Here is an 18,468-nt window from a genome sequence, read left to right as displayed (position 1 = left end):
TCACAATTTGTCCAAGACCATATAAAATATTATGATGAATTAAGACTTCAAAATAGCATACTGTAAAGATAACCAGTAAAAGGTCGGTCTACACCGACGCGCGTATCAGTCACCTATTGAACCGCGGACTATCGTACCGGTAATAACTGGACGGCAGCCGCGGCAGGCGGCTTCTGATAATGCTTCCACATGCTATCACACAAAACACGCTCAGAACTGCGTAGAACAAATGCACGCCATTTTACTCCTTATTGCCAACAAATTATCAATGTTTAATATATCGAAATCTTGACGTATTAATAAATTTTCCATAAACTGCCCAAAACAATGCAAGTTGCGATTTTTATCGATAAAGATAATGGTACGAAAGGCAGCGTGTTCGCGGGGGACTCGGGCGCTTATCAGCCGTCGGCGTTGTCAGTCTGAGACGATTTATAAGTAGCCGGCGCGAGTGCCCGCCACCACTGTCCGTATAGCGATCGCGCAGTGACCACTGCTTGTGGAGCTTAATACATTTTTGGTGATTAGTGTTGAAATAATGTTAGTATATCCGCAATGGAGGCCCGACGCGGCCAACGGCGGGTGCAGAGTCCAACGATGGATGTCTGCGGAGCGTTTCGCGCCTTATTTAGCGAGGCCTGTGGTCCTTCCTCCTCTACCACCACAGGTAATAATCAACCGCAAGGTTTTTTATTTATTTTAGTATTTTTTTATTACAAATAAGCTCAACCCTTATGCAGTGTTACATGGATAGATTTTTTTTATGTATTGTATAATTTTAAAGATAGGTACAAAACATGCTGACAGGGATCATGTAACAATCATTATCAGATGCATATTTATTTAGCATCTCATAAGAGATGTAGGAATAATTCGTAATTAAAAGTTTTTCTTTTCAATTATGTATATTTCTATGCTTGTTGCGTGACAGGTAAACTAATTAAAAGTTATTCTGTTTTTTTTAGTTATCCGTGGTTTTTTAAGTACTTAGCTCATTTTTTAAGGGTTTTAATAATTTAGTTAGGACAAAGTCTAAATAGCATCATCTGAACCTTATCTCTTCTTTCCAGTTGGAAGACGAGGACTCATCGGGCGGGTCGTCCCCCGAACGCAACCCTATCGAGTCCGACGAGACCGCGTGCAGATGGCGCGGCTGCGGCGAGCGGTTCGCGAGTATCGCGCGTCTTTCCGCGCACGTCGCGAGGGCGCATGCTCACGCGCACAGCGATGGGCTGTTTTACTGCGGGTGGAGGGACTGCGCCCGCCCGCTTAGGGGGTTCAATGCTCGGTTAGTATTTCATATTGTTATTATTTAGTAAAGTAAAAAAAAAAATATTTTCGCTCACTTCTCATTAGTGTAAAAGTAAAAAAAAATACAGTTCAATAGTTCAATGGAAATCATAAATTGGACATTTTACATGGCACCATCAAGTAATATAAAACTATCTTGAGGTCATAAATCAATGAATTATTTTTACTCTTGCCAAAGTGTTCATTTAATTTTTTTTTAATAATTTTTGAGAAAATTCGAAGACGAGAGTTTTACAATTTTTATGTTTATTTAACAGGTACAAAATGCTAGTACACGTGCGCACACACACGAATGAGCGACCTCACACTTGCAACCAATGCAACAAAAGCTTCTCCAGGGCAGAAAACTTGAAGATTCACCTGAGATCACACTCTGGAGAGAAACCCTACGTTTGCCCATATGAGGTAAGAATTGTTTTGTTGTCATGTCTTTGTTATTTTCATTGACTCATAATTTTATTACAAGATAGACAAGCTTATTAAACGTTAATTAACTTTATATTAAGATTAACGGTGAACTACTGGAGTAATTATCGAGTAATTAGACGTTAATTAAAAGTACTAATTACAAATGTTAATCCACGAACTACGCACGCAGACGCAAAAACATAACGGCGTTTTTTTGTTGACAGGGCTGCGGTAAAGCGTACTCAAACTCAAGCGACCGTTTCAAGCACACGCGGACTCACACAGTGGATAAGCCATACTTCTGCAAAGTCCCCGGCTGCAACAAACGTTACACTGATCCTTCCAGTCTTAGAAAACACGTGAAGACTTACAAACACTTCGCCACAGAAGAGCCTATCCGAAGGGAATCTTCAGACGAGGTTCAGAGTCCTGAGGCGTACTCCCCACGAACAGAAAACTCTTCTTATCCGAACAACGAGCCTACATCACCTCTACACGCAGGCTACAGTCCACAAAGACCTGTCGTATCTCCGACCTACCACCCAATTATAAATCTAAGGGACACCACACCAGTATACACACCTGTACCTGTCGAGCCAGTTACTTACATAGAACCCATGTACCCTCTGAGAATTCCGTCCAACGAAATGTCCTACCTAGAATATACACAGATGTACGAGCACTCTTACAGAACGTATTACTCGAGCAGTCTTGGTTATCCGCTCTATAGACAGAATGTGAGCGAGAAAGCCTACACTTATGAAGACCAGATACAGTATGATGACATCACAGTAAATGAAGTGAACCATGCAGAAAGGTATACGCAGAAAAACGAAGAAATGCCTCTAAATCTAATCTGCCCCAAGCAAAGAATAGAATGCAAACCTATCGAGGAACTAGTAAGACATACAGACTTGCCATTAGATTTAAGTACTAAAAGTTAAATTAAGATAAATAAACTATATATTTATAAACTAATAAGTGTTTCTCTACCTGTGTGTGTTTGTTAAATTTCATTCACTTTACAAAGAAATGCAACATTATGGATCCTACAACACTCCAACTTTCCCCAGGGGAACATACTTAGCCTTCACTGGTTGGGTTTTATTGCGAGATAATGACGAAACAATTCTGACTTGATTGATAGAACACAGACAAATTGTTCTAGATAGGTTTAAGTCTATTATTACCAGAATCACACATAACGAATTATTTATCGCCTATCTATCACAGATAAAACTGTATTTCCATTATGATAAAATTGACTACGATGAAGGTGCACAAATTGTAATGATGACTAAAATAATTTTATCTGCTACGTAATTCTAACTCGTCATTTAGCTCGTCATCTAACACATCGCGAATTGAAATAGAAGACATGATTATAATTACATATTCATCTATTGATAAGATAATAATTAATTTATGATGGCACACAGTACTTCTTCTCTAATACTTCATCGTCATAATAACGCTGATGTATCATCACCTCATCAAAAATAATCATAATTAATTATATTATGTAAAGCTTAAAGTTGTCATTTGGAAATCAAAAATATCTTTGAATTTTAGAATATTATTTTTATTTAATCATCAACGTAATGTTTACCACATGCAAAATTAATTTCATAATAACTTTATCATACACTGGCTTGTATCGGAATACATACGATGTCAACTTAGGAGCCATGCTCAAAGGAGTGCCCACTTATTTATCATTTAAATCACAAAAATGTATACGTGATTTCTTAGTCTCTGAACACTTTTCGATCATAACTATGCGTGGTCCTTAGCGTGTGTTCAACAACTAGCACCAATAGTACGACCCAAAACCTTATAGTGCGACTACACATGGCGAATTTTACACAAATTACCAATACTTGACGTTCCCGTGGCATGATGGCGACTTAAAGGTTCTAATTAGATTTGTTTTAAGACATGGCTACAGACATAAATTAAAACTCATTTTCAGTGTACTAAAAGTATACTTAATTCAGATAATCTTACCTTTGATTTCAATGTGAAATTATCAATAAAGGCGTTTTGAAGTACATATAATAAAATTCACTGATACAATTCCAAAATTTTATACTCATGTAGTTGTTTGTATCTTGTCGTCGCCAATATCGAGTTCGCCACGTGGCAACGTGTAGCTTTAACACCATGTGTAATCTCAAAGCGCAAAACACACTGAGGCGGTACGATGCACCACGCCACGCAGAAACCAGCTGCGGTTGCGTATCAGGTGAGGCGTAGACGATGCGAAAGGAGACTAGACGTGTAATAAGCAATCAAAAGAATTTCGTTATTGAAACGTCTCGTCTCCAAGTGGAAACGGTTGAGCAGAATTGCACCTCCTTTTAATGGAAATAAATGTCTCTCGTCTCCGCTTTGATGAAAAACGGCCCTAATCGGGACGAAACGGAGCGGGAATAAAGACACCTTTTAGAAAAATAAGAATTATTCATGTATCTCCGCTGAACTCTCAAAAAGATAAAAACTCTCCGCATATTTCCACTCCGCTCTGCTTTGGTGGAAATAGCATGCGCATCTCGCCTCGTCTCCACTTTGGTAAAAACGTCTCTCAGATAGAGAATTTTCTACACATCTCGCCTCTACCTCGTTGCAAACCGGTCCTCAGTGTGTTCAACTCTCAAGCAGTTATAAGTGCGTTTAGGGCCTACTGTTTAGTCGGCGCTAGGCGCGAACAAGCCGCGCCATGCCTTCGGAGATCGCGTTGAGAGCGGCGAGATCCTGGCGCGCTGTATCGAGCAGATGCGCCATGCCGCGCTGCTGCATCGTCAGGAATTGCTTCACGTCTTCTTGCGCGCCTAAAAAGTTAACAAATTATAAATAAATGAAATATTCTTATCCGCGGGTGTCGTAAGAGGCGACTTAGGGACTACACATCAAACAGAGAATGGGCAGCAGCGCTCTCTGAAAAACATCAATCTTTTAAACTGCGATCTCCAACCCGCCTGCCAAGCGTGGAGATTATGGCAAAACCCTCCACTATAGTGGAGGAGGCTCATAGTCCAGCAGTGGACTGTAAAGGGCTGTTGATGATGATGAAATATTCTTAGAAAATTTAAATTTTACACTGCGCCATCTAGTCCTAAACTGAGCTAAGCATGCGCCATGAGTAGCGGACAACGGATATAAACATACTAAACACTACTTTTTTACTACAATAATTGCAATATTATAAATTATTTGCCAAAATACCACACGATTTTCAAAATAATGATGGAAAAATTGACAATGGAAAGAGAGGTAGGAGTGATAAATCGTCCATTCATGAGAAAGTACTTTTTTAAATTATAAGAATTAATTGAAAAATATATCAGCAGTCAACACCTATTGCCAATAAATACAGACAGACGTTTCAATCAATGTTTCAAACATGGAAAACATAATAAAGTATGTAGTTTTTACCTGGATCTAGCTGGTAGCGTTCTTGAGATGCGCCCGCGCTGGCGCTGCGCTGCAGCCTAACCGCGCAGAGCAGCTCATTCAGGCGACCCTACAGAAAATAAAAATATTACATAAAATACCTCAAGTTTTACTGAAAAAATGTACTTGAGAATAAGAAGAAAATTCAAAACGTTTCGAGATTAATATTAGAGAAGAGAGGTAACTGATCAAGGTGTTTTTTTTCTATTCCTTTTTCAAGCTGGCATCAATCAAAGAAACGAAGGTCGAAAAATTTTGTGAATTTATTTTCCAATAATTTCTAGATAATACATTTCTATTGCTGGTGACAATTAGAACTGTAATCTTAATTACTTAACAACAGTATAGTCAAGTAGACAAATAGTGCGGTAATTAATCTATCATCGATCACAGAGAGCGGCTGCGTCCCTGCCATATCCACCTGCCGAACCGGTACCGACCGGATACAGTGATAACCGGGCCTAACGGCAGCCGCTGATGTTCGATATTACGCGTCCGTCGCCACCAAATGAGTCTAAGGCCACGCACTACAATCATGACCACACTGCACCGCGTGTTACCCAAATTACAGCTTAGTGTCACAGGCGTGAGCACACAGCGAGCTAAGCTGACATTTATTATGAGTAATTACTGATACAATTGATTAAGAACAGTTACATACACCATTTTAAACGTATAGTTAAGGCTTTGCATTCAGGCAAACAAATTATGTGGCTCCTAATTGGAACATAGTTGCCAATATTGGATAACTGTTAGCATTAAAAAATAATAATCCAACTAGACTTAACTAACAAGTCAGTCAATTAAGTTGGATAAAAGTTAGTCAATAGTAGAACATAATAAGGACGTCAAAAACTTCAAATTGCTTTACAAAATGTAGGAATTGGTAGAGTTTTGACATTCCATAAAAAATGACAATTAACTGGTGGTCACTTACGTTTGTGGATGGCCCGCTAATGCCACGAGCACTCAGATTACACTTGTCCCTAATACACTAACAGATAATTACTAGTTTTCCTACCACATTAGAGGTAATGGTGTTTTAATCATTGCAACGTTACGTGTGACACATCTTTTGCCGTTAGGAAGCGATTAACTTATGGTTATTTTTAGTGGTTGTACCTAATTAACACGAGCCGTGTTATGAAACTATACTTAAGTATGAATGTTTTACTGAATCGAGTTTGAGTTTCGTTTCATAAAATAAAGGTCTGCTTCAGGAGTATAAAATTATTGTAAACTACATGTTTAAATACCTACGTAATAGAGTTTATACAAAATCATAAAACTTCAAGCATGACTATTGACTATAGTTTTAGTGATTTTTTCCCTCAATATTGTAGTCAACGTATTCGACTGCAATATTGCATTACAACATACAAAATCATACTGACTTAGTTCAGAATTTCAGATGCACCCAGATACAACTATTAACCTCTTCAAAACAATGTCGATGGTATTCCAATATCATATGGGATTTGTAACTACTTAATGTTATATGTATTTGCATAATGTGCCTCTTTCAAATGCATCGATATAAGCCTACAAAGCCATGCTTATTATCAGAAGATCATTAGATATTTCAGTCTTCAGCTTTAAAAGTATATAACACAACAAGCAGACAATAATAAATGCTAAGTAAATTTTACTTGCCATTACCATTATAACATTGTTGTCTCGCTATGTCATGTGAGAAACATAAAAGATATCAAATATACCAAACACAAGTAACAAGTAAGAACCAGTTTGGGGATATAATACATTGTTTGAACAACGATAATAACGTTGTTTAGTAACAGCATCTTAATTACTGTTAGTTTTATTATACTGTTATAGATCATTAATTTAACGTTGACGATCAAAAATCCCACCTGCTGCATGAATGACGTTATTTTATAACTGTCAATAATTAATTGACTGACTTAACTAAACCTTAGCACATAATTAATATTATAAAACATGTAGAATGGCTAATTTAATTTTCTCAATATCCTCCAGCTACGCTGTAATGAATGCTATTGAAAATTAACCAATTAATTAATTGATCAAAACGAATTCCATATTTTACCCATTTCAGGTTTCATGGTGCATTTCATGATCACGGTACAGTAACATGATAGAAAATATTCAATTATTATGTCCGTTACTACAGGTGTTATAAATAGACGCTTACCTACCTATATTGATATACAAAAAACCGTCTGGTGTCTAGAGATAAGACCGTGATAACGGAACACGCATAGGTCGAGTGTACCAGTGTACTATGGGCAGACAAGGACATCTCTATAGTAATCTACAGCCTTAATAATCCGATAGGTGTTGTGGTATCACGTAATTTAAAGAATGATGCAGTTAAAATGACAGGTCATCCTGGATTATGAATCTTGATGAATTATGTCATTGATTTGTCCTTTTTGATGAGAACTTATTATAGCTAACAATCATTTATTGTAATTTTCTTAATACGTCTGAAGAATATGTTAAAACTTCAGCTTGAGTTATAAATTTAGGTTCTATTTAGAGACTTTTAGTTAGTTAGTTTCAACAGAACATGTCATCATCAAAGTTCAACATCTTATATCGGTCCTCATATATCTTTGAAGAGCTCTAGACAGAGCGTCTATGACACTATTATCTTGAAACACATACTTGCTTGATTACATAGTAACATACCTGATGATGATGATGATGATGATGTAACATACCTACTCTATCATCAAAGACATAAATATTATCTTGAAAAAATCAAGGTGTCATTACCCACGGGCACATTAGTTGTGGCCGGACAAAACATGCGTAGCTTTAGGCAGTAAATTTTGAACTTGAAAAAGTAGCTTCAGAAAAAACAGCAGCTAAATTTAGTACATGTGGTCCAAAGCTTACGAAATACCGTTTAGTTAACTATCTACCAACAATACCAACATTTCTAGTTCCATCCAGGTCCAGTATAGGACATAAACGTTGTTTGCAAAATTAAGTTTTTAAATTGACTGAAGACATATTGTTTTTATTAAAGCTAATGTATTAAACGCTATGAAATACAGAAATTCACGTAAGATAAATGTTTTGTGTTCACACACCATCCTTCTTCAAGACTGCACACCAGCAGCAAACTACGTTTTTAGTAAACTACTCATATTAATTAACCCATTCGCGTATCTAGGGTATTTTTCATGGGGGCCAGGCCCCCTGATGTATGGATACGAGGGGAGGAATAGTATCATAGCTCATGGTGAGTAATAATCTTCGAATCGTTAGACCAACATTCAATCTATCTATCGATCGATTATGTGCTCAACAGCACCACTGATTGGCTAGTGACAGGACCTTACTCTCCGGTGGCGTCATCCAGTTAAGTAAAAATGTTATAGTCTCTTTACCGCTTCAGCGCTCACAAGTCTGTCTTATTACTGTATTTGCCACTAGCCAGTAATACACTCAACATCAAATAAATCGCACCTTCCGCGACGCGAACTTTAAAGATTTTTTTTCTTACACAATCATGGCGCCCCAACAATATTGGTGTTATTTGAAAAGCCAATAAATATCCTTAAAGAAAAACACATTTAATTTCTTAATAAATGATTAAAATATACCAAAATGTGACTTGAAAAAAGATCTCACTTTGGGCTCACCTCTGGGATCAATTAGACCAATTTTTATGGTTATAAAACCAAATGATGATCTCACGTGTCCTCTTTAACAGATGGAAAGCGATTATTCCCAACTTAACAGTTTTATAGCCATAAAAATTGGCTCAAGCGTAACTACCTATTTTTTGAAGAAGTGACTTCGGATCCTTCTAAAAACACATTTTGGGGTAAAAACCTTTCCTTTAATGAAATGAAGTTTAGAACTAGGCTTTTAAATGGTGCCAATATTGATGGGAAGCGGGGATGCATACGTTTGAAAGTGCTTGTCGAGGGAGGTGCGATTTATTTGATGTCGAGTGCGTCCTTGCTCTACAATGGCGCCAAACCGGTTTTATTTATTTAATGCACAACTACAGACAACAAACAATAACAATACATTTAACACAACATAACACAATATTAAGTCTGAGCTCTAAAGCGATAGCCCTCATTGGTGACGTCATAGATTGTCCTTTGAAGAGTTTATTTATTTATTTATAGAACTTTATAGCACAATAAAAATCATACAATGGGTGGACTTAATGCCGTTTAAGCGTTCTCCTCCAGTCAACCCCTGAAGAGTTGCAGTTTGACAACTCATAAGTTTATCGTTTTAGTAAATGTGTCAACTACCCTATTATTATAGTATTACGCTAAAGCATCTGGTTGATGTACTCACATTGTATAGCGGCGGCGCGGCAAGTTGTGAGGCTAACTCATGAAGGCGCGCCCGCGCCGCTTCTTCTTCGGGGCTAAGCGCCACTCCCACGTGATTCAGCGTCTCTTGGCGTGCTATCACCTGTCAGAAAAAAAGCTTTAAAACTAACGTAATACAGCGGGTCTAGACAAAGTGCAAATTATAATCGCAAACCAATCGAAAAGTGGTCGAAAAGGACTTTTTTGTATGGAGTTTTGACGTATTCGTTTTTCGATTCGATCAAAAAGTACGTTTTGTCTAGGGGGGCAGGGCTCTATTACATGACTACAAGATCAGAATCAGAAATGATATATGTTAGAGGACTAAAGTAACCAACGTAACCCACTGAAATGCCAAACTTACGTGGACTGTCAGGTTTTGGCATCTCAGCTATGCCCCGCCCCAGAGTCGAACTGATAGGCTTTGGAGCAGATACTATTTCGGAGTAACCCTCAGCCCTGAATAACATGACTGATCTAAACCAGTCTTAGGTTATACCAGAGTAAATACAAATGAGTAGGTCATCTTCATAGTCTACTCGAAGTATGTTTGTATGTGAGCGCGCCAATACGTATGCGGCGCGCACGCACACACTGACAAATTTAGTGTGGATTAGCGGGGAGCCAGTCGTGGTTGCGCCGAATTTTGTCAGTGTGTGCGTGCGCGCCGCATACGTATATTGGCGCGCTCACATACAAACCGCGCTCGGTGCGTTTCTATGAAGATGACCTACTCATTTGGATTTACTCTGGTTATACGGACTGTTCGCGCACGGGCAACTGGCCTTGGAGCGGGCGACGTGGTGAAAGGTGCCGGGAGCGACGACGGCGGCGCGTGAAGGCGATCGCACACTTGGCCACCGAGCGGCGCGCACGACTCATACTTACGCATAGCACATTCATTGTTTACCTATTATATTTGTTTTTACATTCAAATTACAATAACTTTAATACAGTCCACTCTCGTTATTATTCAAGACCTGAGGCTCAAACATGGATGATAACCAAGTTTAAGTACTGCCAAGTGGCTAATTGGGCCAAATTCAGCTCTCAGGCAGTTCTCATACCAGAAAAGAGTAAAACACAGTTTAACTTACTTGTAACAAAGTGTGTCTTAACCCATGCAGCCTTGCAGCCAATTGCGACAGCCGGGCGGCGGCGGCGGCTCTCCTAGTGCGAAGCTCGCCCAAAGTATCGCTCGCTTTACGCAGCCAACTGGCCTGCAAGCCGGCTTGCTCAGCTTGACAACTTGCGCGGAATTTTATCTATAAACACCATTAAAAACGTTACAATGAGGGCTATCGTTTTTATACTTAACAGTTGGCACCCCTGGCGATTGACAGGACCTTACTCTACAGTGGCGTCATCTTGATGAGTGCAAATGCGATAGTCCTCCTACCACTTTAGCGCTCACCAGTTGGTGCCACTGTCTTCGCTACTAGCAAGTAACAGGACCTTACTCTACAGTGGTGCTAACTGGTGAGCGCTAAAACGATAGCCCTCATTGAAGACAATCTAACATAACAGTGAAATAAACTTTTTTTTCATTCAGTGACATTGAGTCATTTCATTGATTGTATTCAGTGACACATTAGATTAGGTACTCTTTTGAGTGATAAAATAAACATACCTCGGAAAAACCAATGATAGGCACAGGAATGTAGTTTTCAGGATCAGGATTGTCTGCTTGTGCTTGCTTCCAAAGTCGCATGTCCATTCCTGATGATCATAGCATACATATCATTAATTTACTTTAAAAATTCAAGGGCCGTTGTTGTGGAAGTCCTTGGGGGAGGCCTTTGTCCCTTTGTCCAGCTTTGGACGTCATTTGATTTACACGAATGAACGAAGGAAATTTAAAAATTAATAATATACTTACACTAACTTAAAACTAGCAATGTGGTATTAGGGTTTAGGGCGCATGCACGCGGTAGACGTGCGTTTTACCATTGCGCATGAATGCGCTCCGAATCTTGGAAAAATCAGATATACTTTTACACCAATAACATCACGTACACAGCTCTATCGGATTATAACACTCTCGACGGTGCCTGATAGAACCCCCACTAAGAGTAGGCCCACACCGTTGATTTTTAGTTGGCCGATAGTTGTGCCCCATTTTAAATTGTATGAAGAATCGACCAAATCGAATCGGCGTAGTGTGCGCACTCCCATACATGCCCATACCGATCAACTGCCCGACTAAACTATCGGCCGACGAAAAATCAACGGTGTGCGCCTACTCTAAGAGTCGAGTGACAGCGTGACGTTAGAGCTACCGGCACCGTTCAAAGACAAAGTCAAAATTTATTTATTTGTATGGACTATTTAAATGTACATACTTGCAAATTATCAAATATTTGTATATACTACACATCTCTACTACATGTCTTATAATCTTTTTACCCTACCAGCGCTTCGAGACCAAAATTTGACAAGTGCTCAGAATAAGCGCCGCGAATAGAAACATCAGTAGTAGGTATATTATTGATTCAGGAGCAGTCATCTGAATTTACCACGCATTCTTGTATTCAAAAACTAATTTCTTGTTTCACCAAACTTCAAAATACCTGGCGGCGGCGTCTGCAGGTAGTTTTGCAGCATCTGCGGCGAGGGCCGGGTGACGGGCGTGACGGCGGAGCAGCCGGCGCCGGCGAGCGCGGTGCGAGCGGCGCCCGCGTTCAAAAACGCAGCTAACTCTGACGCGGACACGTGGGAACCCCCGGCGTTCTTGTCCACGACGAATATCACCACCTGAAGGGTTATAATGAGGGCTATCGTTTTTATACTTAACAGTTGGCACCCCTGGCGATTGACAGGACCTTACTCTACAGTGGCGCCATCTTGATGAGTGCAAATGCGATAGTCCTCCTACCACTTTCGCGCTCACCAGTTGGTGCCACTGTCTTCGCTACTAGCAAGTGACAGGACCTTACTCCACAGTGACGCTAACTGGTGAGCGCTAAAACGATAGCCCTCATTGGTTGGCAAACTCTCAGATCATAGAAAGGAATAGATGTGAAACGGGGGCGTGGCGCGTGTCTCCGCGATATGCCCAGAAACGAACATCGCCCGCGACGCCAGGTTAGTCGCGATTCAGTCGTACTGAGGAAATGTTCTCCGATATTGTTGGATAATGCGTCGTAACGTGCAATAACATAAGTGAAACGAAGAACTACAGGAACAATGAAGTCATTTACCACATGTAAGTATTGCAAATCCATTGGTATTTTGCTTATAAATAAAAAAAACTAAACATTTTTACGAACGAATTCAGTTCCGTGACATTTTCTGCGATATCGAAATTAGTGGTGATAAAAATTCAAACACGTTGTACATTGACGATTTAGTTAGCAACCACTTTATGTCATGCGTAACTACTGCGCAATGTATTTTATTTCTTCCGATATCCACTGACGCGTGAAAATACACAGTACGGCCGCATGTGCCGGTCGTAACATAGTGCAGGGCTCGTGTTCTAATACGGTTTCCTATTATCGATAAATAGAAGTAAATTATTATTTTCTATTTTCTAATTTTGAATGAAAAAATCATGAGTTGCTTGCGATTTTTAAGTTTTTACAAAAACAATAACAATAGTAGAAGGGATTAGTAACTGTCAACTATGTAATTACTATAAGAGCTAGTTGAAAGCCTAATATAGGCATTATTTTTGATAAACATAGGCGGTACGAATTTCGCCATAATTAAAAAGTTAATGCGCGATAGTAGTTAATAATAATTACAGTGATCCTGTTATTATTATTAAAGTAAATAATAATATATTACCAATATTGTAAATACTGGTAAAAATCGCAAGTACCTACTTAACCCATGACTTTTCATACAAACTTTGTCAGTCTATAACTTCTATACTCCATCGATAACGACATTGAGCTTTGGTTGGGGTAAATTAATATAAGGTAACTTCATTTAGTCCCAATAATTGATTCTGAGTTTTTCGTCCATACAAAATGGAACTGACTCCTTTATGCAAAAATCGTTAAAGAACATAATAATAACGTATAATAATAAAAAGGTTTTCATACAAGCATTTTTTAAACCAATTTTGAGCCTTGCCCCCAGGATTTAAAGTATCGATATCTTATCGACTCCATTTTATCTTTCTTCTCTCTAATTGCTTTTTTCAAAGTGTGCGTCACGTCACGCGGCCATTGATTGGCCATAAGGCACGCCTTCTGGCCAATCACAGCACTTTTAAGCCGGTTGCACATGTTGTCGTAGACTCTCAGTCGCTTTGTTTTTACACAGTTGAATGTGTGTGTGGGAGCTGTGGTGGGGGAAATGTGGGGTCACTGGTTCTCGTTGTAGTTACGCGCGACTTAATATCTATTCTCTTTCTATGATCTGAGGGCAAACTGCAAAACAATGAGGGCTACGGAATTTGCACTCGCCAGATGGCACTACAACCATAGCCACTAAGGTCATGTTTGTTTGACAAACTGAAAAGAATAGCGCTATGTGTTTACGCTCACCAGTTGACCACATTGTCGTAGCTGCTACTAAGGTCATTTAACAAACTACAGAATAGTTAGGGCTACGAAATTTGCACCACAATCGCTACTACTAGGGTCTTTGAATAACAAACTGCGAAACAATAGGTGGTGGTGGTGATAATGGTTAGATTAACTAAAATGTGTAGAGAAGCTACTTTATAACAATAAAAATTTTGGTTCTTCCTTACCTGACTTTTGTTTTCTAAAACATTTTTCACTGCATCAATGTTAACAGTGAGGTTCGGTTTATTACCCAACAAACCAGATAGTGATGTGATGAGTGCTTGCTGATTATTCCTGAAAAACAATTGAAATATTTTCAAAATTTAATTAAATATACATAGATAAATGATACAATTCCTTGTTTAGAGTCAAAGGCAATCTCATTATCTCCTATGACACTCAGTGGCGTAACTATAGGGTGACAGGGCTGGCAAAATGCCCCCGTCCCTAGTCCCTAATCGCTTCAGGGCGACGATACCGAGGCCCCCCGGAAAAAAAAGCCCTAGAATTTGCCACGGGCCTCGGATGGTATAGTTACGCCACTGATGACACTATTTGTCATTTTATAATGAAAGAAAAGTCACTCACTTGATTTCTTGTTCTGTCTTGTTGAACGTCAAAGCAACGTGACCTTCCTTGTCTTCCCGACCGCCCAGTCTTGAATACCCCACTGCTTTGAACCGACATAATGGGTTCTGCTCATTCAGCTCCAGTGCTGGAGCATTCCGACTATAGTAAGCTTGTCCTGAAACGTTTCAAAGGTAACATTGGAACATAGAATTTATTATTACATAGTAAGGCGGTTATCACACTGCGCCGCGCTCCGCCGCGAGCGCGTGATTTCATATAAAAAATCCCGCGCGCAGACGCGTTGTCAGTGTGTTGTGCCGCGCGTGTTTTCTATACAAACTGAGGTACTTACATACAATGATTACATCTGTCGTCCCGCGTACCGCGGCGGAGCGAGGCGCAGTGTGATAACCGCCTAAAGTCGACAGCACATTAGGTATACTTTTTGGTCGCAAAAAAGCATCTATTACCTACAACTACTTAAGATTACAGCTGGTGAGTGTCAAGTTTACACAAAAATAAATCGTAGTGACTGAGTTTCTTCTTCTCATCACTGACCCACTTGTCCCAAATCAGTAGCTCATTTTCATGTCTTTTTCCACGGGATTTATGCCGACCGACGATAGGTATATCGACAGAGTTAATACTAATAAAAATGAGCTATTATTTAATACATGTCACATAGACACTGCTTTATGTCAAAAGCTAGCAGTATAAAGATTTTTAAAGAAAACAAGTGGCTCATACCAGTGCCCCACTGAGCCTGCAAGAGGTTCCACTTGGCTAGCACCTGGTCGCGCTCATCCCCGAAGACGTTGCAGTTGAACACCGCCGCGATAAGCGCCTCGTGCGCCGACGCGGGCCCGGCCGGCTGCTGCTGCTGTTGCTGCTGCTAGAATATAACAGTATTATTTGTTCTACTGAGTCCACCATAGTCCAGTGTACTCGCGACGCCTCTAACCGTCAGAAATGGAAGCACAGCATCAGGAGATTTACCCTCGGAAATTGTCACATAATATCGAACACTCCGCCGTGTACCTCGTCAACGCAACCACGACCACTGACAAGAGTGCCCGACTAAGAGATCGAGTTGTAGTTTCAACCAAAATTGACCAAAATATAATAAAACACAAACAAAAAACATGGCAAACTTTAATTACCATGAGCATTCTAACATTGCTAATTTGGACCGATTTATCCTGCCCTCTGAAGTATTGTATTTTTTATTCTTTTGCAAATAATCAGGTTGATTTAATTAAATAACAAATACAAAAGTTATTTTGCACTGGGTTGTCTCTCACTTGGGAATCTTCAGAAGCTCCAAGTCTCAGTCTCTTAACACAAATTTTGGTACACATCACTGATGAACCAAAAACAATTTTATATTTTTTATACCTGAGGCTGTCCAAACGTGTTGGTTCCAAGACCAGCGCCGAACCCACCAAACCCAGTGGTAGCTGGTTTAGTTCCAAATGCAGAACCAAATGTTGATCCAGTACCAAATGTTGAAGTGCCAAATGTGTTGGAGCCAAGCGTGTTGGAACCAAGTGTGTTGGTACCAAATGTTGGGGCTGTACTGCCGAAAGTAGAAGTACCAGCTCCGAAAGTTGTACCTGTTCCAAATGTGTTGGTACCAAATCCACCAGTTCCAAAGCCTGTAAACAAAACACAATATATGTTACATTGATGCTAGTTAAAAGGTATAGATGATAGATAAAATACACTTTAGTCACACAAGACAAGAAAACAAAAAGAATGAAATATACAAAAGATACAGCACAAGATCATTAAAATTATAGATTGCATTATTAAGAGCAAGGTAATTTAATAAAAAGAAGTTTTAGCTTTTTTTTTTTGTTTAACAGCTATTCTGGTTCCATGAAGTCCCAGTATCACTGACCAGTACTAATCTATTGTGATCGCCACTATTTTAATTACAATTCGCCTCCGAGTACTAGCTTACCAGGAAAAGCGATATTTTTTTATAATAATCACTTACTTCACAGTTGCAAAATTAGCAGACTACGTTACCTGTTGCAGGTTTAGATGTTGTATTTCCAAAGCCAGTTCCACCAAATAATGATGGTGCCGTAGACGCTGGAGCTGTCCCTAAGCCTCCAAAAGGTGCAGCTGCATACAAAATAAAATAAAATAAATCCTACTAATCTACACTAATATTAAAAAGAGGAAAACTTTGTTTGTTTGTTTGGTTGTAATGAATAGGCTCAAAAACTACTGGACCCTTTTTTAAAAATTCTTTCACCATTCGAAAGCTACATTATCCACGAGTAACATAGGCCAAATTCTTATTTTGGAAAAAAATAGGGTTCCGTGAAATATGTAGATAATGTAGTCCACGCGCGCGAAGCCGCGGGCGGAAAGCTAGTAATTTATAAAGGTGAAAGTTAGTGTGGATGTTTGTTACTCTTTCACGCAAAAACTACTGAACAGATTTGGTTGAAACTTTAAAGTATTATTATTTGTAACCCAGATTAACATATAGGCTATAAATTTATGTGAATCTGTGGCATTAAATTTCAGGCAGATGAAGCCGCGAGCAATAGTAATTAAATTTAGTTTAGTTAATTAAAATTTACACTTCATTTTCTGGGTACTAAGCTCTATTTAGTTTTTAAAGGAACTTGTAGCTTGTAGATCAGATAATAAAGCCAAAACAGAATGGATGTGACTTAGAGCATAGTATTCCAGTAATTAACTATTACACCAGAAAGCCTTGAATTTAAGTATTATTTAAACATTATGCAGTCTTTTTAAAAGTCGATAAATGACAGTATCAAAAGAAAAATATACCTGTACTAGTTGCTCCCAATGAACCAAAGCCAGAGGAAGTTGTGGAGGTTCCAAAACTGAATCCAGCGTTTGAGGTAGTGGCAGTATTAGTACTCCCAAATGAGAATGTTGCTATAACATACACAAACATAAGCCATAAGATCTAAACCTTTTAGAAAAATACATATAATTAATTGTCAAACTTTAAGAGTCAGTTGTAGTTAAAGGGATGTACTCAGACGCAAGCACAAGAACTAAATAAATAGTAACAAAAATACCTCAATAACTAGTGCGCAACGGGACCAACTTGATGCCATTAGCAACATTTAACATTATTGTGACTAAGTCAAAGTTTTGGGAAAATAACTATACATTATGCAAACTTACGTTTAGCTGCAGAGCCGAAAGGGGCACTCTGGGTGGTACCTGTAGAAGCACCAAAAGAAAAAGCCATATCGGCCTAACGATATCTCTTGTTTATAAACTATGTATCATAACCTCAAAACACTGCAATATTGAAATTCTTGCCGCAACTCTTTGCAGCGTAGAAAGGTGACCGAAACTGACCAATAAATTGAATTATGGAATACTTTTAATTACATGTGTATAGAATAAATAATTTCGATCAAAAATTCAGAATGTATCGTCGGTACCAGGCTGTCAGTCAGCACACAGATTAGAGAGTATGTCTAAGTCAGCACCATAGAGAAAAGTAATACATGGTCAGCACCTGTCAATCGTAGCTTTTTTAATTATTTTTATAAAATTTGACATTTATTTCACGGCTCTGGATACAATACCACTAGTAGATGATCGTATCGTATCGTACCCACATGAGTAAAAAGTTAATGGTCAGTCATATCGTATCGTATCCACATCATGAGTAAAAGTTAATGGTCAGTCATATGGTCAGTAAAGGAAAAGAATCCACAGCTATCCCATTTCGGTGATTTAATGATTTGCGTCGAATAGGTGTTTCTACTTTTTCTTTGTTTGTTCCAAAATTGCCCCATTGCATGACTGCCAATTTCTTACGAGCTCCGAGCCTAGACAAGTAGAACTTTTAGATTGCCCCGAAAATGGAATCA

At 39.0% G+C, this 18,468-nt stretch overlaps 2 protein-coding genes across 3 annotated transcripts; one reads left to right on the top strand and one right to left on the bottom strand.

Moving 5' to 3' along the window:
• The first annotated feature begins 445 nt into the window (after positions 1-445).
• LOC114359130 (zinc finger protein GLIS2) lies at positions 446-2,701 on the top strand. The gene is made up of 4 exons (XM_028313393.1): positions 446-667; positions 1,071-1,288; positions 1,569-1,716; positions 1,944-2,701. Exons 1-4 carry the CDS (start codon positions 539-541, stop codon positions 2,661-2,663), a joined length of 1,215 nt encoding a protein of 404 aa, XP_028169194.1. The 5' UTR covers positions 446-538; the 3' UTR covers positions 2,664-2,701.
• A 956-nt stretch (positions 2,702-3,657) lies between these two features.
• On the bottom strand, positions 3,658-18,067 carry Nup54 (nuclear pore complex protein Nup54). Of its 2 annotated transcripts, none has more exons than XM_028313388.1 (13): positions 17,768-18,067; positions 17,402-17,512; positions 16,622-16,720; positions 15,986-16,245; positions 15,338-15,482; positions 14,609-14,765; positions 14,206-14,314; positions 12,071-12,254; positions 11,131-11,219; positions 10,598-10,765; positions 9,484-9,603; positions 5,155-5,242; positions 3,658-4,550 (listed from the first exon to the last, which is right to left on the bottom strand). In XM_028313388.1, the coding sequence occupies exons 1-13, from the start codon at positions 17,832-17,834 to the stop codon at positions 4,417-4,419; spliced, it is 1,731 nt and encodes a 576-aa protein (XP_028169189.1). In that variant the 5' UTR covers positions 17,835-18,067; the 3' UTR covers positions 3,658-4,416. The 2 variants fall into 2 exon arrangements, with proteins under 2 accessions (XP_028169189.1, XP_028169191.1); XM_028313390.1 differs by having other exon boundaries at positions 15,338-15,479.
• Between the last annotated feature and the right edge of the window lie 401 nt (positions 18,068-18,468).

The sequence above is a fragment of the Ostrinia furnacalis genome, unplaced genomic scaffold (assembly GCF_004193835.3).
Source record: "Ostrinia furnacalis isolate ACB-3 unplaced genomic scaffold, ASM419383v2 OfSCF4239, whole genome shotgun sequence".
Classification (NCBI taxonomy): Eukaryota; Metazoa; Arthropoda; class Insecta; order Lepidoptera; family Crambidae; genus Ostrinia; species Ostrinia furnacalis.
The sequence above is the reverse complement of the archived record's forward strand: the minus strand, read 5'-3'. Positions and strand labels throughout refer to the sequence as shown.